This window comes from Salvia hispanica, chromosome 6 (assembly GCF_023119035.1).
Source record: "Salvia hispanica cultivar TCC Black 2014 chromosome 6, UniMelb_Shisp_WGS_1.0, whole genome shotgun sequence".
Classification (NCBI taxonomy): Eukaryota; Viridiplantae; Streptophyta; class Magnoliopsida; order Lamiales; family Lamiaceae; genus Salvia; species Salvia hispanica.
This window is the reverse complement of record NC_062970.1, coordinates 14,895,594-14,923,437: the sequence shown is the minus strand read 5'-3', so window position 1 is coordinate 14,923,437 and position 27,844 is coordinate 14,895,594. Positions and strand designations below refer to the sequence as shown.

The 27,844-nt window shown below is 38.1% G+C and overlaps 3 protein-coding genes across 7 annotated transcripts; 1 reads left to right on the top strand and 2 right to left on the bottom strand.

Moving 5' to 3' along the window:
- Positions 1 to 161: 161 nt before the first annotated feature.
- LOC125197311 lies at positions 162 to 6,749 on the bottom strand. Of its 4 annotated transcripts, none has more exons than XM_048096044.1 (6): positions 6,031 to 6,749; positions 5,658 to 5,942; positions 5,179 to 5,564; positions 5,015 to 5,104; positions 668 to 1,423; positions 162 to 582 (listed from the first exon to the last, which is right to left on the bottom strand). In XM_048096044.1, the coding sequence occupies exons 1-6, from the start codon at positions 6,098 to 6,100 to the stop codon at positions 463 to 465; spliced, it is 1,707 nt and encodes a 568-aa protein (XP_047952001.1). In that variant the 5' UTR covers positions 6,101 to 6,749; the 3' UTR covers positions 162 to 462. The 4 variants fall into 4 exon arrangements, with proteins under 4 accessions (XP_047952001.1, XP_047952002.1, XP_047952003.1 ...); XM_048096045.1 differs by having other exon boundaries at positions 5,179 to 5,366; XM_048096046.1 differs by having other exon boundaries at positions 5,179 to 5,797; positions 5,889 to 5,942; positions 6,031 to 6,049.
- Positions 6,750 to 15,653: 8,904 nt separating this feature from the next.
- On the bottom strand, positions 15,654 to 19,373 carry LOC125194766 (kinetochore protein NDC80 homolog). The gene is made up of 4 exons (XM_048092991.1): positions 18,094 to 19,373; positions 16,993 to 17,239; positions 15,983 to 16,129; positions 15,654 to 15,884 (listed from the first exon to the last, which is right to left on the bottom strand). The coding sequence occupies exons 1-4, from the start codon at positions 19,371 to 19,373 to the stop codon at positions 15,654 to 15,656; spliced, it is 1,905 nt and encodes a 634-aa protein (XP_047948948.1).
- A 4,181-nt stretch (positions 19,374 to 23,554) lies between these two features.
- Positions 23,555 to 27,432, top strand: LOC125196766 (WD-40 repeat-containing protein MSI1). 2 transcript variants are annotated; one of them, XM_048095383.1, is made up of 6 exons: positions 23,555 to 24,005; positions 24,514 to 24,840; positions 24,957 to 25,109; positions 26,413 to 26,537; positions 26,668 to 26,763; positions 27,072 to 27,432. In XM_048095383.1, exons 1-6 carry the CDS (start codon positions 23,661 to 23,663, stop codon positions 27,298 to 27,300), a joined length of 1,275 nt encoding a protein of 424 aa, XP_047951340.1. In that variant the 5' UTR covers positions 23,555 to 23,660; the 3' UTR covers positions 27,301 to 27,432. The 2 variants fall into 2 exon arrangements, with proteins under 2 accessions (XP_047951340.1, XP_047951341.1); XM_048095384.1 differs by lacking the exon at positions 24,957 to 25,109.
- The last annotated feature ends 412 nt before the right edge of the window (positions 27,433 to 27,844 follow it).

Sequence of the window (27,844 nt, the reverse complement as noted above, 5' to 3'; positions counted from 1 at the left end):
CAGGCCTGGACACGGATGGGGCTTTGAAACTAACAATCATATTTTCAACCCTGCTGAAATGCAAGGATAAGCAAAGCTCACCTAGATTACAACAATCGATTTATTATAAAAACAAAAAAACAAAAAGTTAAAAAAGGGAGGAAAAGGATGAACTCGAACTATGCAGTCAGTAAATTCTTGCTTTTCTTTTCCATTTCTGATAGATAAATGAAAACATCTGTTCTATTCATGAAAAAATGGAAGGAACCAAAACTGTCAAGACTTGCATGTCTTGTAGTAACTTGATCAAAATCTATTTCTATTCTCTTTACTCAAATCCTCTACTCAGAGGGAAAATGATCATAAAGAAGGATCATCGTTTATTCCTATCAATCTCCAGAAAACAACAAAACTGCCCAGATTTTTTCTTAGTTGGCTGCCAGAAATGCCTCTCAGCCAAATAAACAAGATCAGATTACCTCTTCAAGGTTCGGATTTATCATCTGATGAACTCATTTCATCAATACCCTCAAGTTGCGAGTCGAAGGGGGTCAAGAGCTGTACAAGCTGCAGTATTCGAGGGGATGGTTTTGAATTGATGTACTGCAGCAACAACACACTTATTTTTAGTCAAACATGACAAAGGTAACAGAGTTTAACAAACTATAAGACTGAATTCCAGCATTACCTTAGTCAAATCCCTGCGGAAAGCAGTGATTTCTTCTTCAGTGAGACCTTCCTCATCGTTATTTTCCTCCCAGCCCAAAGAACGAAGAAAAGCAGCCTCTTCGTCCTCAGAAATGATACGGTCGGAGCTAGGATGTTTCTTACCGTTGCTCACACATTTTTGCACATCATAAGCATCACCATTGCAGATTGAACCAGCTTTCTCCTCAGATTCCAGGCTTAAACTCAATGGAACTTCCACAGGCTGACTTGTAGCGGGCATGACATCCATTTCAGCATGTTTATTAGAAAGGGATGGTGAAAGAGAAGAGCCAGTCTCCAACTCAGAAGAGGTGCTTGCAGTAGCTGAATCAGCAGAAGCAGGGTTTGCCATAGATTTCTTTCTCACTAGATTAAAAAAATCATTTCGACTTCGAGCTTGAGAGGAAGGCCGCTTCTCCAGCAAAGTTAATACAGGCTTACGGTCAGGGACTGCATAGCTAGGGGGGGGCTTGCTTACTGCAGACCCAGAAACAGACGGAAAACCAGCAACGGAACTACCACTAGTTGGACTCAAGTTGTCCTTTACAACAGGGCCAACACCATTCTTTTCTCGCACTGGCTTTAGAACTTGGAGCTTTCCAACATTAGATGTTTTTGAAACATCACTCTTTACTAGCCCACCACGAGGAGAGTGATTTACTGGAAGTGGTGAAGAGATGGAAGGCTGCTGGCTACCCACTTTGCCCTTTGATTTGTCTGAAGAATTTTTCAACACCTAGAGGGCAGAGGCAGATAACAATAAATAGCATATTTAGCAATGAACGTCAACAATTTTGGGAATCATTTACCAAATCCAATCATCTTAATCACAAGCATTGCAGATTGGTTAAGATCCTTAATCTCTTTCAAAATTTGAGTGCACTACAGCATGAATATGTTGAAAGCATGACACATCAAAACCTCACAAAGTACAGAAAACTGAATTTGAAATGCATCTCATTTAAAGGTAATGAAAAGGCTTTCAGTGACACTCCACCTAGAATTTTATATAGTAATCATTGATCTTATCCACTCAAGAGTCAAGATGGTTGGACTATACGACCAAGCCCTTGTACACATGTTTCCTTCAACATCAACAATCGTAGTGAAAGCAAATCCAAAAGTTGACCACGCGGAGAGATTGATAGCCCCACAAGACATTTTTTCCTTTCTTAGCGTCATCAGTCACAAAAGGATATTACAACACAGCAACTGATCGAGTGAGACCAGGATGGATCCAATTAAAAATTAATGTTCACCAGAATAGTTGGTCTAGGGTGGTGGAAAATCGACATTTTATAGGACCACTTAGCATTTTTCAGTAAGTTATTACAAATAAAAGAATCATGGTCAACTGGCACCAAAACCTCATCTCTGGCATTAGAGGCATGTAGCTAGTAATCAGTAGTAACTAGTTATTTCCAGAGAGATTACATAATAAAAATAAGAATTCCTGGTCAGTGGTCACTGAATTTCCTGCATTATATTAGGTGTACTTCACATTTCATAAGCCCTTAGAAAAAAATTGATCAGGTTCTCCTGAATAAACTTTACAACAAAATGTAGAAAGAACCTAGGGCAGTTAAGAGTCTTGGAGGTGCGACATTTCAATAAGAAGTGTGTCGATTCTTTAGGGAGTCTCAGAAGAGGATCGAGGAGCAGAACCGAGTCCCTCTAGGGATTTATCCTATGGATGATTTTTTCCCTTACAATATGAATTCAGAAAATACATAAGATAATTAACTTATTAGCTAAATAAAAACAATAAAAACATGTTTATAATTGATAGTCCCTTTTTACTCCCATGCTAAGCTTAATGATGATGGACAGTAATCCATGGTGCTTCAGGAGTTACAGTTCAATAAGTAGCACAAACAAGTCTATAGTGATAACCCCTCTTTACTTCCATTATTTATGTTTGATAATCGTGAATGCATTATGACTATATTTAAGCTAAATCTGAATTCTCTTATCGTGGAACTTCTCTTCTCTTTTTAATCATGTGCCACACTTCAAAAGTCATACAGTGCCCCTTACACCTAAGCTCTAAGAACTGTTTAAAATCAATTTCCTTCCAATACTTTGTCTGATCACTGTCCAAAGAGTAGTTGATGATGAACCTAAAAGTAGAAGCATGAAAACAGTCGGGGATAGCAGAGAGTTACTTGTAACTTTGAAATTGACCCATATAGCATTTCATCAATATTTAAAACAAATTTAATAATAAAAAAAATCACTTTTTCACACTTCTCCAGATACCTATTCATTACTCAAAGATTGTGATTATAGGGTAGCTGGGTAGGAATAAGAAAATTATGCTAAGAATACCATATAGGAACCAAGAAGCATAAAGGAAATCTGTTGATGAACGTTTTAGAAATATTGAAATAATGAATATGTCCATACAAAATTTTTGCAAACTTTATTACCAATAAAGAAGGAAGAAGATGAAGAACAGTAACTAAATTCTCCAAAGAATAGTTACAGAATTTCTGTAGTTCAACTCATTCATTTATGGTATTAAATTATTAATTCTTTCAATTTCACATTATCTAGGTCCATCAAAAAATCCATACAAAAAATATAAAATAGCCAGCTATTTAGATGAACCAGAGTGAAAGCTGATGATACGAAAGGAATCAGATTTCTTCAATAATGAATGATATTTTTCCAACTAATCATGTTTTCCAGATTGAAGACCTTCCTCGAGCATGCTAAAGAATATCTATTCACAAATGCTTTTCTTTTAATACACAGCACCAGAAAAATAAACCCAAAAACACTCTTAGAATTTTACTAACTGCCAAGACCTATGCTAGAAGGAAATTTTCTGATTCTTCCTCACGAACCAAAAGTTGACAATGAACCTGTTAGTTCTCTTTTTTATTAGACCACAAACAGGACTAGACAATGGCACCTTAAGTTTTCATTCACAGCCAAGACAACATCTGCTAGAAACAAAATACTCCCTCTATTCCATTAAAAAATCATTTTCCTTTTCGGGGGTTGTCTTCCTAAAAATGACACATTTTTTAAAAGGGAAACAACATAATCTCTACTTTATTCCTTTCCACTTAACTCACGAAACAACACTACTTAAAATCCCGTGTCAAAAAGCACATGTTTCATATTTAGTGGGACGGAGGGAGTGATACTTTCCTAATTTATCCTCAAGAACCGAAAGTTCAAAATACATGTGCATTACCCATCTTTGTGCTTGGATAGAGTAAACTACATTAGAGCAAGACTTGTGCATCAAAACACTAGTGCATATTATTATGCATATATGTTGGCAAAACTGCCTGTAAAAAATAATGTTAATGAATAAGTGTGAAGTCTGGATTCATCTACTAGCTAATACTCTGGTATGACTAGCCAGTTATAACATGCTTCCTCCCATGTGCTGATTCTCAAATTTCAAAGGCATGGCTAGGTAAGTCCTACATATTCAATTATTCATCACAGCTCATACTTTTTTGGCTCCTCCATGTGTTACTTGGAGCATATGATAAATTGCAACTCAACAACTTTTCCCGTATAAAAATGAAAATTGTAACATCAGGAATAGAGGAATTATGTTTGCATCCTTCCTTTGCTAAACTAATTCACACCAAGTCCAACTACATGGAATGCAAAACCCCACATTCATCACAGCTCATACTTTTTTGGCTCCTCCATGTGTTACTTGGAGCATATGATAAATTGCAACTCAACAACTTGTTCCCGTATAAAAATGAAAATTGTAACATCAGGAATAGAGGAATTATGTTTGCATCCTTCCTTTGCTAAACTAATTCACACCAAGTCCAACTACATGGAATGCAAAACCCCACATATATACTCCATAATCATAGCATCCACATGAATTCAATAATTTTGCATTGTCATACTGTGAGACTGAAAAAGTAAAGAATCACATTTGCATCAGAAACCCAGACAAGGTATCAAGGTGGGATTATATGCAAGGTACTTCTGAATACCTTACAAGCCATTTCTAGAATATTGTTTAATTACCCAAGCTCTAGTGAGATATCATTGTTCACCTATAAGCACAGAAGGTATATTCCAATAGGTTATTAAAGTCTATACCAGTAAATATCTTAATGTGCCACAATACTTCACAAAAAAGGAAGTTAGGGAGAATCTCTGTGGTATCCTACCCACTAGACAACTAATGACATGAATCAACAGACAAATCTTCAATTTTTAGGTAAAAATCAAACACATGCCAATGCAGCAAGGTAAAACAACATAGGGAGTAGGGAAAGATATCAAAACTAGGACTTGAGTATCACAACATACACAGGAAGGACGATAGAAATCTCACCAAAACTTTTGGCATTGTCGGAGTCACTGGAATTAATTGCCTAGATTGCTTGAGTGCAAGCTCCTCAAGTCTCTGCGCTCCAACAGATAGCTGAAACGTGAATATTGGGCATTAGCACACTGGTAAAGGATATCTGACTTAATTAAGAAAAAAAGGGGACCTGCCTGTGGGGTAGTCTGGGAACGACTAGGACCCTGAGCCACAGCTTCAGCCATATTGAGGCTGGTAGCTGAACCCAAAGCCACTGGTGCAGAACTTGATGAAGTGGCTTGAAGCACAGATGATGATTCAGTTCCATTGCTTCCAACTAACATAGGAACCTCTGCCAAAGCCGATGTCCATTTTTCACCACCTAAAGAAGCAGAAGTACCAATAGGTAAGCTCTGAATAGAACTTAAACCAGGAGATGGTACTCTTCCAATATCAGAAATGACTGCTCTTTCATCTACTCCTAATGACGGAAAATCTCTCTCAAAAGCAGCTTTCCTCACCCCGGAAACAGGGCTGCCTGTGGTGCGCAAACCGTTCAAAATCTTTACACTGGTGCTGCCTGAGTCAGCAGCAACTTTCTTAGGCCATGCATCCCCACGTTTCGCAGAAATCATGGACTGAGAACGTCTTAAACCATCCCTCTCAAAATTACCTAATGAAGGATCTACCAGTTGGTCTGAAAATTTTCGATGGCGTCGGCCACCCATAAATGAGTCGTCGTGATCATGAGAACCATATGCGCCCTTCTCCCAGTTCCTGTCGCGCTGGCTCCTCCCAAAACTACTGTTTGACCTAAAAGTACCTGAGCTGTTACTACTAGAACTCCGTTGGAAATATGAAGAAGTAGTTCTTTCGGAACTAGAAGATCGTCCAGGATCATGACCTTTGCCATTCAAAGAGGACTTATTCCAAGAAGCCTTTGATGCTGGGTGATCATCTAAAACCAGAAAAATAAGATATTAGAAAAAAAGGCACCAACATGAACGACTGTGATACAATAACTTATCTGCAATATAGAAAACTACCTGAATGAGATGTCGAGTTTCCAGCATTTTTGAGCCATTCAGGTACTAAAGTGGGCTGACTTCTCTCCATAAGTAGTGTTAAGCATTATCATATAAAAGAGCAAGTGGAAACAAATTCAATTCCTCTGGTTATATTAACAGCCATGAATCCACTTGAACGTCCCAAATGCCTAATTATATCCGTATTTTCACACCAAACAAAGATTAAATGTAGCATAATCCAGAATTCAAAATTTTAGTAACCAATCCGCTCTTCTGATAGAAGCAATAGCCCAAGCTTCTCAAGGCCTCAATGTTCAATAAGAACAACGCATGAGAAACATAAGGCTATCACCACAAAGCAATTCCTCAAACAGAGCCCTCAGGGGAAATCTCAGAATATAAAATCAAACCCCCGCCCAAAAATTCATCCAACGCGGCTATGATAGCAAAATCCTAAATCACTGGGGTTTCATCATTCTACTAACACGCAAAAATACTCCACAAAATAATCAAAATAACAGTCCGTGCGTATCAATGACTAAATAAATAGACTGAAACCCGAATTTATAGGTTGTTATCAACAAACACGAATTTTACAGAGAGAGCGCAGCAAGTATTGCGCGGTTTCCACAAATTGCTAGGGTCTATGTCTACTGTATTGGAGTGTGGAGATTTTATCTGTGTGTGTTTGGAGAGGGGAGATATAGAGACAGAAAATTTGTATGTATATGCGCCTGTATTTTCAGGAAGTTTTTGTTATTGCCCTATTTTTCATTCTTTTATACTCCTTTTTCCATTTTATACTTGGAGGTAGGGCTGACAATTTTTGATACGACACGATAACACGACACGAACCGCCACGAAATTAATGGGTCTGGGTCAGACCTTATCGTGTTCGTGTCCTTATCGGGTCGACCCATTAAGGACACGAAAATTTCGTGTCGTGTTCGTGTCGGGTTCGTGTTATCCATTAACAATGCGTGTTCGTGTCGTGTTCGTGTTATCCGTTAACACATAATATTTTAATATTATTATTCTTATTATTTTCATTTTTCAATACTTATTTTCGTGTCATTAATGGGTTCGTGTCGTGTTGACCCGAAACGGTTCGTGTCGTGTTCGTGTCTGAGGGTAGCAGGTCGTGTTCATGTTCGTGTTTGAGGTTTTTTTAACGGGTCGTGTTCGTGTTTGTTGTTATCGTGTTTTTGTCGTTATCGTGTCGACACGATAACGACCCGACACGCACGATTTGCCACACCTACTTGGAGGTTAACCGGTCATCTGATCTGATTGTTCGAGATTGAATTAATTCGAAATTAACATGGCCTAAGAATCTAGGATTTTTAAAGATTGAAATAAACCGACATTCCTTTTACTAGCTACGGGCTTAACATTTCATGAGATTGACGTATGATCTGATTGTTCGAGATTGAATTAATTCGAAATTAACATGGCCTAAGAATCTAGGATTTTTAAAAATTGAAATAAACCGACATACCTTTTACTAGCTACGGGCTTAACATTTCATGAGATTGACGTAGATTGAATTGAATCGACAGTCATTTTGTTACACGAAACGACAAAATTTATTTTGGCATTATTCCCAAAATTAAATACAGAAACTTATCTACTAAATCAAATCATATTTGTAATAATTGATCTTATTTAATTTATCGAAACAAGCACTAAACACTATCTTCTGTATATATTTTTGTGGTAAAGGGTCGATTTTGTCCTATGTTATAAGAATTTTGTTTGAGATTATTCTATTGCTAGGTAATTACTAGTAAAATTTAATGTTCATCCTTTTATTTTTTTTTAAATAAAATACCTTGCAAATAAATTTCGATGATTGAAATATTGATGTACCAGTTGAACTTACACATTGATTAACTACATAGGGTGTAGTATGAGGAGCACTATGCAAAATTGTAGGTTTACTTGGTTTTTTCTTATTCGTTTAGAAATTTATTAGATAAGTACTTATTGTGTCCTATAAAAAATATTGAATCCTAACATTATTATGGAAAAGTAAATTTCAAGAGTAAAAACAAAATGATACCCACTCCGTCCACGAATAGGAGTTCAATTTTTTCATTTTGGTCCATCTACGAATAGGAGTCTTGATTCATTATTAATATAAATGGTAATAAGACCCTCACATTCTACTAACCCATTTCACGCACATATCATTTAAAACTAATATATACAAGTGTGACTCATATTCCACTAATTTTCTCCTATCCAATTTCTTTTAATATTTCTTAAAATTCGTGCCAAATATAAATGAGACTTGTATTCGTGGACGGAGGATGTATTAATATTTAATTTTGTGGACGTCAGCACGTGTGTAATAAAATTTCCATCATCTTCAATTGGTAGGCCTAAAAATGTATTCCACGACATTCATAGCCCCCACACATCAATCCCTCTTATCCTACGTTTCTTAGGTGTACCAATTGAAGATGACGCAAAGTAATAATCATGCATGCATAAAAGTAAATATTACTACCAACATTTTATTTGTACTATCAAAGCATACATTTTTATTGCATGATATTGTTTCGATTTAATGTTTTTTTATAAGACAAAATCGAGTAAATGTTTTAAACGATGAGAAAAAACAAGTAAATGTCCAAAATGACGAGACAAAATCAAGTAAGTAAACATTTTTTGCAATTTACAATTAATACACCATTGCCATGTGGATAATAGACACGTAAGTTCGGCTACATGACATTTTATTTCTGAAAAACGACAAATACAAGGTAAATGATAAACTTAAAGATGAGATATTTTCGAGTAATTGTCCTAATAATGCGACAAAATCGACTATTTATACTTATTTCTATTATACGAGACTTTTCCTTTTTATAACCGTATATTTATATTTCTAATATGGTAAACTTAAAAAGTTGAGGGAACTTTATATTTAGCCTATGGAACAAGGACAAATATTTTCTATCCACGTCAGGTTTTATAGCCAATCGCATTTTTAGCTGGATTGTAAAAAATGTAAGTAGTAATTTATATAGCTGTCTTAGTTTGTAAGAGCATCCACAATGGTCGGCAAGCAACCGGCTAGCCGATTTTCGGCGCTGGCCGATCCGCTCGCCGAACCACTGAAATCGGCGAGCGCCATTTCGGCGAGAAATTCGGCGAGCGCTCGTCGCCATTGTAGGCTGGCGATTGGCCAGCGATTGGCCAGCGTATTTTTTTTTAATTAAATTTTCGAAACACTATATATACACGATTTTCATGTCATTTTCATTCGCACCACTTGTGTTAACGAGTTTTCTCTCTCTCCTAATTTCTGTACAAGAGCAACAACGTGAAATGAGTAACGGGCATGATATGGGCTACTACTTGGTGGATGGGATATACCCTAGGTGACCCGTCTTTGTGAAGAATATCAGATGCGCATATGAGGACATGAAGGCCTACTTTGCGGAACAGCAGGAGTCGGCACGCAAGGACGTGGAGCGCGAATTTGGTGTGCTCCTGTCCCGATGGGCGGCAATTAGGGGTCCAACGCGTTTGTGGCATGTCGACAACATTGCTTCTATAATGTACGTGTGATTGTTGCATACAAATTGCTGAGCTAAAATGGGTGAGAATCGGATCAAGGAAGAATTCAAGCTATTCAGCTCCCGGGCTTCAGTAGCCGTTGGATGCGTTTAGTTGTCTGAGATTAAATCGTAGTCGTGCGATCCAACTAGCCGTTGGATTTGAATGTTTAGTTAAAAGGCGTTTGTTGCCAAGTTGTTAGTTAGTTTTCGAGAGCTTTCTTCTTCCATTTTTCTTCTCCCTCTTCTTCGATAGTGTAATCAATCCAGAGAGTGGATCCTTTCTTGAGTGCAATACAAAAGTTTCTTGCGTTCAATTGCGTTTCTTTGGTCGTGTTTCTCAACTAAGAAAGCCAACAAGTGGCGTCGTCCGTGGGAACGTTTTTTCCCCTTTTCCGGTGAGAGTATCGATCGAGATCAAGTTCAGGCTGATTGAAGATGGGGTCTAGGTTCGAAGCAGAAAAGTTTACCGGCAAAAATGACTTCGGCCTTTGGAGAATGAAGATGAAGGCGATGCTAATCCAGCAAGGCTTATCGGAGGCCAAAAAAGGTGATGAAGCTGAGGTGCTCGATGAAAAGGCCAAGGCAAAGCGCGCAGAGATTCTTGCGAAAGCGCACAATGTGGTTGTTCTATGTCTCGGCGACAAAGTGTTGCGGGAAGTTGCAAAGGAGACAACCGCGGCTGGGATTTTGGAGAAGCTCGAGAATCTGTACATGACAAAGTCCCTCGCCAACCGTTTGTTCATGAAGCAGAGGCTATATTTGTGGAGATTCTTGGAAGATAAAAGTATTATCGAGCAATTAGAGGATTTTGACAAGGCCGTGGATGATCTTGAGAACATTGACGTTGTGATTGACGACGAGGACAAAGCGATATTATTGCTGAATGCTCTCCCAAAGTCCTACGATCAATTGAGGGATGCCATCCTATTTGGAAGAGAAGGGACTGTCACCTTGCAAAAAGTTCAGTCGGCTCTGAGATCCAAAGAGTTGCAGAGAGGCGGAGTCAAAGTGGCTGAGAATGTGCCCGAGAGCTTAACGATCAAGAAGTTCAAAGGCAAGAAAAATTTCAAGAAAGGAGGTGAAGCAGCCAAGGCATCCTCGAGTGATCAAAAGGAGACACGTTCTTGCCATTGGTGCAAGAAGCCCGACCATCTAAAAAAAGATTGCTTCGCATGGAAGAAGAAGCAAGCTGCAGAGGCAGCGCAAGGCAAAAACACCTCAGATTGTGTTCAAGAAAATGAATCTCCAGAAGCCTTGAATGTGATGTTACATGAGAATAGGGGCTCTTGGATTCTAGATTCCGGTTGCAGCTTCCACATATGCCCGGATGTGGAATTTTTCTCTGACTTAAGGGAAGCAAGTGGCTCGGTGGTTCTTGGAAATAATCAAGTTTGCCAGATTGAGGGAGTTGGGAATGTTAAGTTGAAACTAGACAATGACTCAGTGAAGTTGCTGACTGAAGTCAGATTAATCCCAACAGTTAAGAGGAATTTGATCTCTGGGGATGCTTGAAAGAAAGGGATGCTATTTTGAGTCCTCGAATGGAAAGATGTATGTTAAGAGGGGTCAGCTGTTCTTATGCAAGCAGAGAGAAATTGGAGCCTATATTACTTGTGTGGCTCTGCAGTGAAGGCAACTGATGGTGTCTTGAATGCTACTGAGTCAGATTCTGGAAGATTGTGGCACTTGAGAATGGGGCACCCATCAGATGGTGGCATTAAAGAGCTGATTAAGAAGGGTGTCATCTATGGAAATTATTCCAAAGCCAGTGAGCCATGTGAGGAATGTGTTCTGGGCAAGGCCAAGAAACAACCATATCCAAAGGGTAAGCATACTTCTCTAGCTCCATTGGATTATGCACATAGTGACTTATGTGGGCCATCTCCAATTAATTACATGACTACTATAGATGATTATTCTAGGAAGATGTAGCTCTATATTCTGAAAGAAAAATCAGAGGCTCTCACTAAGTTTAAAGAATAGTGCATGATTGTTGAGAAAGAGAAGGGCAGTATGTTGAAGGTGTTAAGAACTGACAATGGGTTGAAATTTTTGTCCAAGGATTTTGAAAAGTTTTGTGCAAAAAGGGGAATTAAAAGACACAGGACAATACCTCTCAACCCTCAGCAAAATGGAGTGGCAGAGAGGGCCAATCGAACCATTCTTGAAAGAGTTAGATGTATGTTGTTCTCCTCAGGCTTAGAAAAGAAGTTCTGGGGTGAAGCTGCTGCTACTGCTGTCAAATTACTGAATAAATGTCCTTCTTCAGCCATCAATGGTGATACTCTTGATTTCAGATGGTATGACAGGTATGGAGATTATTCAACCATCAGAGTTTTTGGTTGCCAAGCCTATGCTCATATCAAACAGAGTAAGCTTGATGCTAGAGCTCTGAGATGTGTTTTTCTGGGATATCAGCCTGGTGTGAAAGGGTATAGGTTGTGGTGTGTTGAACCTGGGAACCACAAGATCATCATAAGCAGAGATGTTATTTTTTCTGAATCTGTGATGCCTTTCAAAAGGGATCAAAGTACTGAGGGTTCTGACGTGGCTGATAGCTCTACTCCAGGAGTTGAGGTGGAGACAGTCCCATCAGTTCAAGGAGTTTGGGGAGCCAGCTTCTTACAAGGTTGCTATGGAATGCAAAGAAAGAGATAAGTGGTTTAAGTCCATGATTGAAGAGATTGATTCTTTGTTAAAAAATGGTACCTGGGTGCTAGTGGATAAGGTTGAAGGAAGGAGAATTATTAGCTGCAAATGGATTTTCAAAAAGAAGATTGAATCTGCTGATAATGAAAAGATCAGATATAAAGCTAGGATAGTTGCTAGAGGCTTCACTCAAGAACATGGTGTTGATTATACTGAAGTATTTTCTCTAGTAGTTAAACACACTTCAATAAGAACTCTATTGGTTGTGGTTGCAAGGATGGACTGGGAGCTGGAGCAACTTGATGTGAAGACAACATTTCTCCATGGGGATCTAAAGGAGACTATCTACATGCAGCAACCAAAGGGTTTTGCAAGACCTATTGAAGAGAATAAGGTGTGCTTATTGAAGAAAAGCATATATGGCCTAAAGCAAGCTAGTAGGCAGTGGCATATTAAATTTGATGATCATATTCTTAGAAATGGATTCACTAGATCAAAATATGATGAGTGTGTCTATATCAAGAGGAAAGGGGATGTTGTTGTGGCCTACTTACTTCTTTATGTTGATGATATGCTAGTGGCTGGAGATAGCAAGCAGGTGATTAAGGAGATCAAAGAGGATCCGAGGTCTGCTTTTGACATGAAGGACCTGGGAAATGCTAAAAGAATTCTGGGCATGAATATAGTCAGAAATTGAGCTAAGAAGGAGATCTGGCTGAATCAGTCAGACTACATCTCAAGATTGGTCAGAAGGTTCAAAATGGAAAACTCTAGGCCAACTTCAACACCTCAGGCTCAGCATTTCAGACTAACAGTGGAGCAGAAGCCTAAGAATGAGCAGGAGAGGCTAGAAATGTAGGCCATTCCTTACGCTAATATTGTGGGCAGTGTAATGTATGCATGATTAGCTCAAGACCAGATGTTGCTCAGGCTATTAGTGTCACTAGCAGATTCATGAGTGATCATGGTAAGGAGCACTGATTAGCTCTGAAATGGATATTGAATTACCTCAATGGTGCAGGGAGTGTTGGGATTCTTTTTAGTGGAAGTAAGGAGGTGAAAGGGGATGCTTTGGTTGGGTTTTGTGACAGTGATTATGTTGGGAGTGTTGAGAGCAAGAAGTCACAAACTGGCTACATCTTCACATTGTTTGGAGCTGCTGTGAGCTGGAAATCAAGCTTGCAGAGTGTGGTTGCTTTATCCACAACTGAGGCCGAGTATATGGCTTTAACAACAACTGTAAGGGAAAGCTTCTGGCTGAAAGGAATTGCATCTGATTTTGGAGTTGTTCAAGCTGCAGTGGCCATAGGATGTGATAACAATGGTGCACTGAGCTTGGCCAAGAATCATGTCTTCCTTGAAAGGAGCAAGCACATTGATGTGCGGTTGCATTTCATTAGGGAGGAGATAGAGAAAGGAAAAGTTAAAGTCTTCAAGGTGACACTTTGGAGAACCCAGCCGACATGCTCACCAAACCTTTGCCAAAGGAGAAGTTTGAGATGTGTTTAAAGTTGGTTGGGATGTGCAAAAGAAATTAAGGGGCTCAGCAAGTTGTATTTAAGGCAGAGATTTGTGATTGTTGCATACAAATTGCTGAGCTAAAATGGGTGAGAATCGAATCAAGGAAGAATTCAAGCTATTCAGCTCCCGGGCTTCAGTAGCCGTTGGATGCGTTTAGTTGTCTAAGATTAAATCGTAGCCGTGCGATCCAACTAGCCGTTGGATTTGAATGTTTAGTTAAAAGGCGTTTGTTGCCGAGTTGTTAGTTGGTTTTAGAGAGATTCCTTCTTCCATTTTTCTTCTCCCTCTTCTTCGATAGTGTAATCAATCCAGAGAGTGGATCCTTTCTTGAGTGCAATACAAAAGTTTCTTGCGTTCAATTGCGTTTCTTTGATCGTGTTTCTCAACTAAGAAAGCCAACAACACGCATGTATTATCATGCACAACATGATAGTCGAAGATGAAGGTGTACAACTGACTATTTGGGCCAATGACGATGAAGCCGGTCCAAGCCACGACGTGGCCACCCCCAACGTACGAAGGGGGGTACCTCACGATGAAATCGGCCGCCTCCAGACACATGCCGACATGCGCCAAGTGGATGCTCATATTCAACTCCAAAAGGATTTAATTGAAGAGTTGTGGACGCGGAGGACTGCATGACGATAGTTTTTTTTGTTTTATGTATTTTTTAAAAAGTTAATGTACTTTTTTTTATTTTAATGAAATTAATGAATTTTACCATATATGTGTCGTAAATTTTATTCCCTATTTTGTATTTTATTCCGTGAATTTAGTTGTTTTTTAATTTTGATTGTTGTGGCTAGGGCTAGCCTATTACTTGTCTTGATGATGTGGCAGGAGGAATTTTAGTGCTAATGATGTGGTAGGAGGAGTTTGTGGCTGACCTATGGCTAGCCTGAAGCCATTGTGGATGCTCTAAACACGACCTTGCTGTGTTATTTGGTGAAAAACTATCATTAGTAATTTTTAATCTACACTAACTGTGATCAACCGTGACCAATTTCCAGGCCCTAAACTGTTAAGATTCATTTTGATTCTTAATCACCATTCAAATTCATAAAATTGGGAATTGAAATGTTAGAGTGCGACTGAGCATGAATTAGCATAATTAAACATGGTTAGCTAAACCTGTGCTTTGTTATAGTTGTCACATTGGATGTTTATGCCAAGTCAATCCAAACAGCAAGTCCCACATACTTTATGTTTTTCATTGAATATCGAGTATGTACCTCTCAGTTTCGGGATCATCTTTTTCTCATCATACTTTATTCAATTTGCATCTTACACATCACTAAGTATTCAATGTTGATGGTGAAAAGTACTCATTTTTTCAATAAAGAATGACAAAATATATTTACCCTTTTATGCATATAAAAATAACAGGACTTAGCAAAAATAAAAAAACGTGCTTACCAATAATAACATTTTCCCCTCAAATAGAAAGGTGAATAAAAAACTTCATTGGTGTATTTATTTTTAAGTACTTATACAAAGTTTTATGTATCAATTTATACCTCATTTGCTTAAAACTCAAAGTAGACTGTTAAAATTTGGGCAATCCGGCCCCAAAATTGACAATTTTACAATTTTACAATTTTATGCCACCTTTCATCTCTTTGGTTAGAAGAGTTATGTACACCCAATTTAACACATTACCAAATTACTAATACAAAGAACAAAATATAATATTTTAGACATTTCATATTGTATCCATTAATTTTAGGCGAAGTGGACAAGATTCAGTGAAAACATAAAAGGTAGGATAAGTATATCAACAAGCATCAGCAAGGCAGAAACTTGTACACAAGATAAGCTATGACTGCAAAAGAGAATTTTGTCCATCATATTTAGCTACGAAATCAAGTGAACTGCCAACCGTTGTGTTAAAGAAGTTTGCCATCAACTGTTCGAATCTGAATTAGCGCAGCCCAGTGACGGATGGTAACCTTTGTAAGTATCAGCAATGGCGCTAGCAGTTTCTACTAGGTCACTCTTCATTCGTGCAATTTTCGAGCCTACGTACTCTTTGTATGACGCAACTGAATTGATCAAGTCAAAGAGTTCCCGAGCGCATAACTTGACATCTTCTTCAGTTTGAATCACGTCTTCGTGCAGCCCGGCCATGGATTTCTTCACCAAAGCAAATCAATAAATAAAGACAATGATATTTATGTAAAATGCATTTGTCCATGGATGTAAAGGGAAGCAGTAATAAGTGTTGGAATTACCTTCAACAATTCTGCTGCTTCATTTTCAACAACTGAAATGTGCTGAACCTTCATCTCAATTTCCTCTACCATTTTTTTCGCTTCTGCTGCACGTCTAGACATATACTCTTGCATTTCTTTTGTCACTTTATCCAACTGGGATTCAACCTATATGATCAGACCATTCATTAGGACATACTCATATACGATACAATCAATTCATGTACAGTGAGAAATAAACCTTCAATACTGAACTCCTCAACCAGTTGAGCCTTTTAAGATGCAGAGTAGGGAACATTTATCTAATACAGTAAGGAAAAGAAAACAAAGACGAAGGCACTAATATAGCAGCCGGATTCAACCAGGATATCAAACAGAATAACTAGGATGTCCTGCATCAAAACATAAGGACCACGCAAACAGTTGTTATCTTTGCCCCTATCACTGAGTTGCCTAATGCACATTATATCTGCTTGAGATAAAGCAGCTTCTTCACTACATATGAGCCAAAGGAACGAGGTACAAAGTAGAAGGAAAAAACATATAATTAGGTTTAATGTAATTTAGAAAACTTGATGCCCGAGTATTAACGGTAGCTATAAAGAGCATTAATAAGTTCGTTTTTCCTGATATTAGTCTTTTGCAGGAAAAATTGACACTTGATAGTTGATACACCACAAGGGAAAAAAGGAGCATTCTTAGCAAAACAAGTCTGTTGTATGACTTCTTGGATGTGACTTAGTTGAGTTTATTCCCAAGTTGCATAGAAGAAATACAAGAATGCTGCTACGCATATACCAAACCATCTTATCATGCTCTATATCCAGGTGCTAGAATGGCAGTACCTCTCAATTTAAATGACATCTCAGAACGACTAATCTCACATGGTACTTCTTACATATACAGAGAAAATTGATGAATTATTGCTAAATTAGCAGCTTACATGCATGTTCTTGACACAAAAAGTGATGTGAGCATAAGAAACATTTGCAAGTAAGTATTTAGTGTTGAATTCAACTCTACATGCTTACCTCATCATTGGAGGATTGAAGCACAACAATACGATTCCGTTTTTCCTCCAGCTTAGTGGCATTTTCACCTGATCGTGGCCGAAGAGAAATGAGTTCTTCCAATTTCTCCATTGAGCTTCCTTTTATTTCTTCAGCAAAGGCGACAAGTGCAGGCTTTAGTATGCTCTTGTAATCCAATCCCAATACCTCAGATGGTGTGGACCCATCAGCACGTAGCTGATATTGAAATCCATTTCCAAGTTTCAACCTAGAAATGTGTATTGAAAGAAAATAGCAATAATTAATGGGTAGCTGAATCAAATGGTAGCTTAAAGTAAACTAACTTAACCCCTGGAGAGCAAAGTCTTTAGAATTTAACTTGTACATAGTCTAATAAAATAAAACTGCTACGGTGGGAAAAATAATTGGATAGACAACTTTTCTAGCCTTAAATAAAATTAAAGAAATATTTGTAATAACTAATTATTTCTCTTTCCTCTTTCCTGCCTTTCATTCTTATAATTCAAAATTGAAGTAGAACTTCGCAACAGAGAAAAGACAAAAGATACATGATGAAACAAGAAGGTTCTTGTAAGATTTACATTTGACTTATAAAAATTCACCTAAACTACCCAGTCCTAGAGTCAATATAGATGCTATATAACTACTACTCAATAGCATCATGCTATTTAAATAGTTGAACAGAGGCAATCTTATCTGAGAATTACTCCAAAACGTAAATGAAGCATTTATACATGAATTTGAGTGTCACTCCATACAAAATGCATATAAAATTTTGCACAAGATGGAGTACCAACCAACCTAAGCAAGAGTGGATTATCACATCATTATATAAAAGGGTTTGAATGAAATTGAGCCAAAGACACTCGGGACAGTGACATAGTAGAGCTACAAGGATTAATCAGAGACACTCGGGACAGTGACATAGTCGAGCTACAAGGATTAATCAGCCTCCAATAGCAACAACTTGGTACAACGTAATTATTGTAGACGAGTTTCCCTTAAGAGACAAATGTAAATGTGTAATTGCAAGAGACAATAGCACTAGGAACTAGTTTATGCAGTTTTGGATTAGTTAAGAGAAGTGACAAGAAGAACCACCTTCGAATAGTTTGGTTGCATTCCATCACGAGACGCTCAAGCTCCTTAAACTTATGCCCTATCTCAGAATCAAGTTCCCAAATCTTCTCCTCCCAGCCACTTCTCCCAGCCTCCGACTCCTCAAAATCCCGCTCCACAGCCTGTAATTCTCGCTTCATTCTCTCAGCATCTCTCATATTAAACCCCTGTTCCTCAATCTTCCTCTTCAAATCCTGATTCTCATCACAAATTCTCTTGTGCTCCTCAACCTTGGCCTCTAATGCCCTTTCCTTCTCCTCTAATTTCTTCTGCACATTCACAAAATGAGCGTCCAACTGTTCGATCATATCATGGAACTTCGTCACGTCCTTTTCTACAACGGCCTTCTCCTGCTCCAAAACCTCCTTCTGACTTGGGCCCTTCTTCAAATCCATCACTTTGGCATCCAGCTCGTTAGCAGCTTCATCAACAGCCGTTGCATTTTCACCCACTTTACCCCTCCACTCTTCCAACTCCTTTATAAACTCTGAATCCAAACCATCCACCGCCTCATCATCCCCCCTAATGTAGAGATGATAACTGTCTAAATGGTGCGTCATCATCTGATCGCCCTTGAGTTCAGGCGATGAATTGATTGTAGAATCTGTGTACTGAGCTAACTGAACAAGCCAGTGGATAACTGCAAGCAAATTGGGCCATGAATGGGGCGTCCACGGGGCTCGCAGCGCCGATTTATTTAGTTTGAAGGGGCATTTGAGGCACTTCAGCGCGTGGTTGAGTTCTTCGTTGATTTTCTGCGAAGCGAACCCGAGTCGTTGCAGTAGAAGCTTTAGGGTTTCGGTGATTTGTTTACCGGAAGGCAAAGGGTGCTTGAGCGAAAAGGGGGCAGATTGAGAGGAGAGGTAGGAATTGATGGTGCGGAGGGCGGAGAGTTGGTAGGAACGATCGGAGATGTTGATGGGGGCGGCGGAAGGGCGACCGATGGAGGCAATTGAGGGGCGGCTGCTGCAGAAGCTAGCGTCAGATTCGCGGCCCTGGACAGGGGTGGTGAGTTGCCAGGGATCCGCGGTGTTCGTGGGCGTGGGAGGTGGCAGACCCCGGTCAGGGATTAGGGATTCCGACGGGCGGCGGCGGCCGGAGCTCTCATCGTTGTAGATTGGTTCGGATTCAGATGTTGGTTTCCCGCCAAGAATCAGTGACTTTATGCTTTGAGTTTTAAAATCACAATTAATAATACAGTAAATTTTAGGGGTAACTGCTTTTAAAATCATGAACTTTTCAAGTATTTCGGTTTTTCCCATTAACTTTAAAAGGTTCGTGTAATATCACTAATTTTATAGTCGGTTGCCGTTTTCCCATGTCGGGTTTTCCGGTAGTGTAGGTCGGCACGTGGACTATTTTTCTGATGTGGCAATGACATGGAAAATTATTATTTTTTTATTTACTTCTCCAATCTAACTTAACCTAATTTCTAACTTAAATTCATGAGATTACACCTTAAATTCAATTTTAATCCCAAATTGCAAGCCATAGGGTTCAGATTTTAATCCCAATTTCGATTGAATCTTTTATTTTTCCTAGATTGCTTCGAATTTAGTCAATTTCTGGCAATTGCAATTCCCAAATTTTTACATTTTGTTTCGATTTCAATTTTGATTTGGGGGCAGAGGTGATTCAACTGTGCACGAGCAAAATGATCAGAAGAGGAAGGCGGAGCTGGAGCTTCCTCTTATTTGCTCTGCTGAGCTGAAGATCGGATCCTTCGTTTTTGTTGTTTCCAACCTAACCGACGATTCATCTTCTCCTGTGAAATCTTCCGTAAGCAGCCTCGTTTTCTGCCTGGAAACTGAATCCGTTCAATCTGCTGTGGCCAAGGGTGTGGCCAAGGGTGCTGTTTCCGAAGACGAAGTGATCGAGTGTGAAAGCGCTTGCTGCAGCGGGGTCATGTGCAAGGTGAAGAACCCATATTGAAGAAAAGGAAATTGATGCCGGCAACGACGTGGGTGGCAAATTACCGCTGCTGAAGTGTTTTAACGTTTTAAAACGACGTCGTTTTACATATTTTCGACAGTTGCCACATAAGATTTCAGGCGTGCCCCGTCAGCAATATTTCTGCCGGAAAAACCCCGGGTCGTGTCGAATGGGAAAATCGCAACGCCCGGTAAAGTTCGTGACATTACACGAACCTTTTAAAGTTCGTGGGAAAAACTGGAATTCTTGAAAAGTTCGTGATTTTAAAAGCAGTTACCCCTAAATTTTATGTGATTCTAACAATTCAAATGATATGTTACTGCTTCATCTCTGTTTCATATATACGGAGTGAAGGGGTTGGCAGCGGAAGCGCTTACATAAATCAATTACATAATAATTCAGATCTATTTAGCGGATTATTTAGACAAATTCTACTCGCGTAATTATCACATGTATCATGCTCATAACTCAAATAATAACATGCTTTAAATTAATTGAAACCTAAAACATGCTTTTCTAAGGTTCAGCCATTATACCTTGATGATTCTCCAAAGAATCGAAGATGGCTAGCGCCTTTTCCTCGTGAAGATCTTCAGTACAAAACCACGGATCTTCTGACTGGTTCCCGGACTGTGAACTGATATCAGGGTGGGCTGATATCACCAGCGCACTAGGACTTAAATAGAGAAGACAGAAATCCTTTCCCCCATAGGAGAGAAATTCGACTACCACAAGAAGTAGGGGCCGAAATTTTTTGAGAAAAATTAAGTGTCTTTTCTGTCTCCTTTATTCTCCTATTTATAATAAGTCACATATTGGGCCCAGACAGGGATCTATGAAAGGCTTTGGATATGAGCTCCTCCAATTAGCTTTTTACTAATTAAATTAAACCCAATTTAATATAAGCTAAAATTGGAATATTATGAGCAGCCATTACAGAAGTAATATCTTGCACTCCCCATCCAAATCCGAAATTATAAGTAATTCGGATTTCCAATACTTTATATTTATTTCCCGCGCTTAAGATAGAAACATCCATTAATTAATTATTGTCTGCTATGAACTTAATTAATTAATATCTTATTTATTCCAAGAGAGGACTCAGCAAGAAAATCTTATTTATTATTCATAGGAGTAATTAAACTCCAACTAGCTAGGTTCCGAATAATAAAACCTTATTTCAAGCTTCTCTTGGGGATGTTATCAAATGAGACTCACCTCGCGCACGATTCAACATAATAGCAATCCTAGCACCGCTAGATACTAATCACCACTACCCAATATACCAGGCTTATTGGGTTGCGAAAAACCCGCACCATTTGGTAAGTCAAAGTAGTGCATGATCAATACCGTATGCTCAATGCTAACGTACATTGATTGAGAAATAGTTTACGAGACCTCGTCTTTCAGTAGATAGCATAAAGACTGTCTCGCTGTTAGATCCATTCAGTGCTATACCACACCATCGTCATCTTATTTTAGTAAGGCTTAGAAATAATCGGACTGACATTGCAACCTTTCACGATAGTTAGTCTAAGCCTATCTAGGTTGTGAAATTATTCTTTTTCTTTGTTTAGAACTGACCGTGTTACCTTAAAGTGGACGACGCCCACAACCGGTCTACTAAAACAAAGACTTAGACTTTGTTAAGTTACTTATACATTTAAATATGCAATAAACATCCATTAAATGTAAAACATAACAACATTATGACAAAAATAATCTGTTTATTCATTTGGAAAATAAAATAAGAGTTTTAACAGTATTCAATCACTCGAAAGGTGATTTCTAGTATACAAACTCTTACACGGAGTACGATAATTTTCATATTTATATACTACGATAATAGTAAAAAATGACGAAATTTTATCAACTTCTAGTATTTACATGAATTTTGAAATTAAAATATTAAAATATTAATTTTCAAATCTTCTTAATTTTTTCATTTATGTACAAATCAGAGTATTTTTGTAATGTTGAACATGACAATATTTCAATAAAATAAGAAGAGAAATTAGAAAATAAAAGAATCTAAATAAATAATACTTACCTATTTTAATGAACCCCGTCATTTTCAATAGCATTAAAAGATGACTTTTTGTGCATGAATGGAAGAATTGATAAAATTTGAAACTTCATAATTTAATATTTTGATTTCAACGTTTATGAAACATACCGGAATTGACTAAATTTCATAATGTAGTTGGCTATTAATCCTTTACATTAAATATATGAAGTTCATGTAATATGAAAATTAAATATATTAAAATAAAATACAAATATAATGTTTTGTATATTTTTTTATGTAAACTTTAAAATGGTAATATTATTTATATTTGAATATAAATGATACCAATAAAAATATAAATACTAAAGATGTAATTCATTTAATTAAAAAATTAATGAAGGAAAGAATTATTAGGGGTGGCAAATCGTGCGTGTCGGGTCGTTATCGTGTCGACACGATAACAACAAACACGAACACGACCCGTTAAGAAAACCTCAAACACGAACACGAACACGACCTGCTACCCTCCCGAGACACGAACACGACACGAACCCATTAACGACACGAACCGTTTCGGGTCAACACGACACGAATACGACACGAACCCATTAATGACACGAAAATAAGTATTGAAAAATGAAAATAATAAGAATAATAATATTAAAATATTATGTGTTAACGGATAACACGAACACGACACGAACACGCATTGTTAATGGATAACACGAACCCGACACGAAATTTTCGTGTCCTTAATGGGTCGACCCGATAAGGACACGAACACGATAAGGTCTGACCCAAACCCATTAATTTCGTGCCTGTTCGTGTCGTGTTATCGTGTCGTGTCAAAAATTGCCAGCCCTAAGAATTATGCGTGTGTCTGAGGAAAAAATTTGGACATACTCTACCTAGTTGTTATCCAATAGATTTTAGAATTTGAGATTAAATTGAATGGTCTTTTAGTTTTTGGATTAAATTCGCACCTATTTCAGAATATGAGATGAGGACGCAAGAACTTTTCATTTTTAGGGGATTATTATCCTTTTCTCTTATTTTCTATTCTTAATCCTATTATTTCCTCAAAAAAAAAACTTCCCCATTTAAGATTTCTTTTTCAATTATTCTTTTCCTCTTTCTTTTCAATAGTGTTCATAATCCCCCTCTCTCTGTTTTCTGAAAAAGTGTCTTAGGACTGTTAAGTTTACATGATGGTATCGAGATAAAACTAGTAGTGTATATGGTTTATGAAATTTAATCTCTCGACTTAATTCTAGATAAATTATTATAAAATAATTAATTATAACTAATCTCCTATAATCAAAATAATCTCAGAACTTCTCAAGGAAATCGAACACCCCCTTATTCGTTTAAAGTTTGTAGTGGTTAGTAGGCGTTGGATGTGAGTTAGCATATGGGCTAGGAAGAAAAAGCCCAATAACCCAACTCGGCAGCATGAAAATATATATAGAAACCCTTTACAAAACCAGAAGAAAAAAAAGATCCCTCTCTCTCTTCCTTCCCTCCAACTCTCCTTCCAAACCCTCACCACATACCAAATTACACCTGCAAAAACCTCCACTCCCCTACCTCTACTCGGCGCTGCTCGATAATGGGGAAGGACGAGGACGAAATGCGTGGGGAAATCGAGGAGCGCCTTGTCAACGAGGAGTATAAGATTTGGAAGAAGAACACCCCCTTTCTGTACGATCTGGTAATCACTCACGCCCTCGAGTGGCCCTCCCTCACCGTCGAGTGGCTGCCGGACCGCCAGGAGCCTCCGGGTAAGGATTACTCCGTGCAGAAGATGATCCTCGGCACCCACACCTCCGAGAATGAGCCCAATTATTTGATGGTGGCTCAGGCTCAGCTTCCCCTAGAGGATGCTGAGAATGATGCTCGCCAGTACGAAGATGAGCGCTCTGAATTCGGCGGTTTCGGCTGCGCTAATGGCAAGGTAGCTCTCCACAAGTTTAGCTTGATATTTTTTTTCTGTTGCTGCTGCTTCTGTGTGTCGTACTTTGTGTTCAGGAAGTTGGACCTCCGAGGACTTGTAATTGCTGGATTTTTTGTTTTGATAACCTAATTTATCTGTTTCCAATTAAGTCTGAAGATCTCAACTTGATCGCTGAAGTTGCTCGTGAGATCAGATTAGATTGTCGTTTAGATGTTTAGATGAATTATGCATTTATGAGCAAATCTTTTATGCCGAAAAACCCTTCCCCGATACACCTGTATATGTAAAGCTACTAACATGAACTTGATATCCTTAATGGTTTATGATGGATAACGATTGAATGCTGAAGCAGGAAATACCAGATATGCGAAAATCTACCCCTTATTGGAAACCAATTACTGTTTGTTTGACAATTTTTGGCTATGTGCTTTTGTTATGGCTATTTTACCTGTGAAATTGCCAAAAGCCCTCTTGTTGATTGTGGTACGCGATGTGTGATCTCATGCAGGTGCAAATCATTCAGCAAATTAACCATGATGGGGAAGTGAATCGTGCTCGCTATATGCCTCAAAACCCGTTTATTATTGCCACTAAGACTGTTAGTGCAGAAGTTTATGTCTTTGATTATAGCAAGCATCCATCTAAGCCTCCCTTGGATGGTGCGTGCAACCCTGATCTGAGGCTTAGGGGCCATAGTACCGAGGGATATGGGTTATCATGGAGCCAGTTCAAGCAGGGTCATTTGTTGAGTGGTTCAGATGATGCCCAAATATGTTTATGGGACATAAATGTGACTCCAAAGAATAAGGCTTTAGACGCCATGCAAATTTTCAAGGTAAATAAAAGAAATATTCAGGGGACATTTGTTCCATTTTTTTTCTGTACAAAAGTTGTGGGTTCCTGCATGTCATGACTTCATTAACACAAAGCTACTATATGCAATGAGATCAGATTCATGAAGGTGTGGTTGAAGATGTAGCGTGGCATCTTAGGCATGAATACTTGTTTGGGTCTGTTGGAGACGATCAGTATTTGCATATATGGGATCTTCGTAATCCATCAATGAGCAAGCCAGTACAATCTGTAGTTGCTCATCAGAGTGAGGTAGGTGCCATGTCTGGTAATCTTTAACTGGGTAAATAAATTACCACTTTTTACATTAGAATACTGATCTTTCCGATGCTCACCTGTAACAGGTATCATGTTCTTTTTTCTTCAAAAAAGAGGCTTTATGTGATTGTGAACTATTTAGAAGGAAAATATATCTTTCTTATTAAGGTGTTTAGTTGCGAGAGAAACCTTTGTCACAATTTGCAAGTTTAAGATTGTGATCTATGATTCAGTTAGTAGATATAAAAGCCAGAAGAATTGTCATTTGATTCTCTTTCCTGGTCTGGATTATTCTCCAACTAAAAGTTCATCTACATATTTAGGATGCACTCAGCAAATCTACCCAATTTATGAATATTAATGTGATAGTAAGAAAAAACTTTTTTGGTGCTGATAACTGAAACTTTTACCTGATTTTGGTTCCTACATCTTTATAAATTGTTTCAATTATGATCACTTTTCACTTCATAGAAACATAGAGGCGCTCAAAAAATTTCTGTATCCGTAAAAAGGCTTAGGCATACTTATTTTTCATGTTGATAGGAAATTTGACTAAGAAACTACCAGCGTGGATATAAAAATCATTCAAGCTTTGTTTTTTCTTTTATTGGAAATTCTTGGGGCATTGCCTATTTTGCTACAAATTGTAAAGTGGTCTCATTATTGAGATGATATATAAAGCATATCTAAAACTAAAGTCGGGTCAAAGTTTGTATTCCCTCCATCCCAAGGAAGATGACCCCTTCCTTGAGCGGCACGGGATTTTATTCAACTTTATTTTGTGTGTTAAGTGGAGAGAGCAAAGTTAGAGAGAGAGAATAAAGTAGAGATAAAGGTGATTCCATTTTTAGTAATGAGTTATCTTGATTGGGACAAACCAAAAGGAAAGTGGGTCATCTTTAGTGGGACAGAGGGAGTTATTTTTTTTGGCAATCGACCCTTAAGTATAATATGCACTACTAGCCATTGATGTCCTGATATTATTTCTGGCTAGAGTACTATTCTACATGCTTATTGTGCCTCACGGGACTAACTTGGTAGTGCGTTAGGAATTTTTGCTTGGAATATACTATATATATTATGTCTATTGCCCGCATTTATATTCATTAATGGGGATGCGAATTCATTAATTTGCTTCTCTTCAAATGATCTCGTAATTGTGTACTTGAACATGTTATTTCTGATATGCACTCTGTAGGCTAACTACTTAGCCCCTTCGATCCGTTTAATTTCCTTCGCTCCAGATGTACCTGTAGTTGTGTACTTGAACATGTTCTTTCTGATTTGCACTTTGTAGGTAAATTGCTTAGCCTTCAATCCGTTTAACGAGTGGGTTTTAGCAACCGGATCTACTGACAAGACTGTTAAATTATTTGATATGCGAAAGCTTTCGACTGCCCTCCACACCTTTGATTGCCACAAGTAAGATTTTGTGCATAAGGGATAATCGTATACCCTCATTTATTATCTGTGTGGTTGCTAAAATTTCTTTTTTTAAGGGATCGGTGGACCTCTCTCATTTTAATTGAATCTTCTTGAACTGTAACAACAGGGAGGAGGTTTTCCAGGTTGGATGGAACCCAAAAAACGAGACTATCTTAGCTTCTTGTTGTCTTGGTAGGAGATTAATGATCTGGGATCTTAGCAGGTAACTTATCCGGCCTGCTTGAAATGGCAAACGATTTGATGACTAAATTTATAATATTCCTTATTTTGAAATGCTAATGCTTTAGTTTAACTTATTTAGTTTCAAGATATCCAACTATGTAGCTTGAATTTATCCTGAATGTCATTTACTTTTTCAGAACAACAACCATGATAGCATTAGCCAATGGTGTTTGAATTCCCGCTTATTCACAGCAACTCTATATTGTGCTAATTAATGCTTTCGCCAATAGCTATCTGTTATATTAAGAAGATAAAGAGTTACAAGTATTGTCTGTAACTGCATGGCAGGATTGACGAAGAACAAACACCAGAGGATGCGGAGGATGGGCCACCAGAGTTGTTATTCATCCACGGTGGTCATACAAGCAAGATTTCAGACTTTTCATGGAACCCATGTGAGGATTGGGTTGTTGCTAGTGTGGCCGAAGATAATATACTGCAAATTTGGCAGATGGCAGAAAACATCTATCACGACGAAGATGATCTGCCAGGGGATGATTCTACCAAAGCTTCCTAGTTCACAACTGACCAAAATATCCATGCCATGTACTATGTTGTGGTAATTAACTCTTCTACTTCTTCTTTCCTGATGTATCATTAACTTCAAGTATTTATATTACTTTCAGTGTCAAACTCATTTTTTTTATAATGCTAATTGTTGATTTTCCTGCAGTAATATAATTATTTATCAAGGATGATCTCTTGACACATTGAATTTTGACTTTTACTAGAAAATTCAGTCATTTATGTGTTTGTCGTGTCATCGTGTGTGTCTGTTTCAAATTTATTCTGTGGTTACTTTTTTAAGTTTTGTGCTAATTTGCAAGAAAGCTCTCATATTGAACAAAGAGAGTTGGTTCAGGTAGGGCTTTCTACTGATAGCTTGAGGTAAACTTATTAGGTTTAGGTATACATCAGTTTGAAGTTTGGTTATGAAACAGCAGCCATGTTTTTTATATCAATTGTCTATGAAATACAATCATTTTTTATTTTCATTCTGGAATATCATCTGGGTTTGTTTGATAGTGTTGTTAGATTAAAATCAAGACTAAACCTGAAAT

Coding starts and splice junctions, on each gene's coding strand:
- LOC125197311 (XM_048096043.1), bottom strand. CDS start 6,100: ATGGAGAGAAGTCAGCCCACTTTAGTACCTGAATGGCTCAAAAATGCT. Junction 5,105..5,178: donor GTTCCCAGACTACCCCACAG/GCAGGTCCCCTT, acceptor TTCACGTTTCAG/CTATCTGTTGGAGCGCAGAG. Junction 583..667: donor TCCGCAGGGATTTGACTAAG/GTAATGCTGGAA, acceptor TTGTTGCTGCAG/TACATCAATTCAAAACCATC.
- LOC125194766 (XM_048092991.1), bottom strand. CDS start 19,373: ATGGGAAAAACCGAAATACTTGAAAAGTTCATGATTTTAAAAGCAGTT. Junction 17,240..18,093: donor TGCAACCAAACTATTCGAAG/GTGGTTCTTCTT, acceptor ACACATTTCTAG/GTTGAAACTTGGAAATGGAT. Junction 15,885..15,982: donor AAGCAGCAGAATTGTTGAAG/GTAATTCCAACA, acceptor GCTTTGGTGAAG/AAATCCATGGCCGGGCTGCA.
- LOC125196766 (XM_048095383.1), top strand. CDS start 23,661: ATGGGGAAGGACGAGGACGAAATGCGTGGGGAAATCGAGGAGCGCCTT. Junction 24,841..24,956: donor ACGCCATGCAAATTTTCAAG/GTAAATAAAAGA, acceptor CAATGAGATCAG/ATTCATGAAGGTGTGGTTGA. Junction 25,110..26,412: donor TAGTTGCTCATCAGAGTGAG/GTAGGTGCCATG, acceptor TGCACTTTGTAG/GTAAATTGCTTAGCCTTCAA.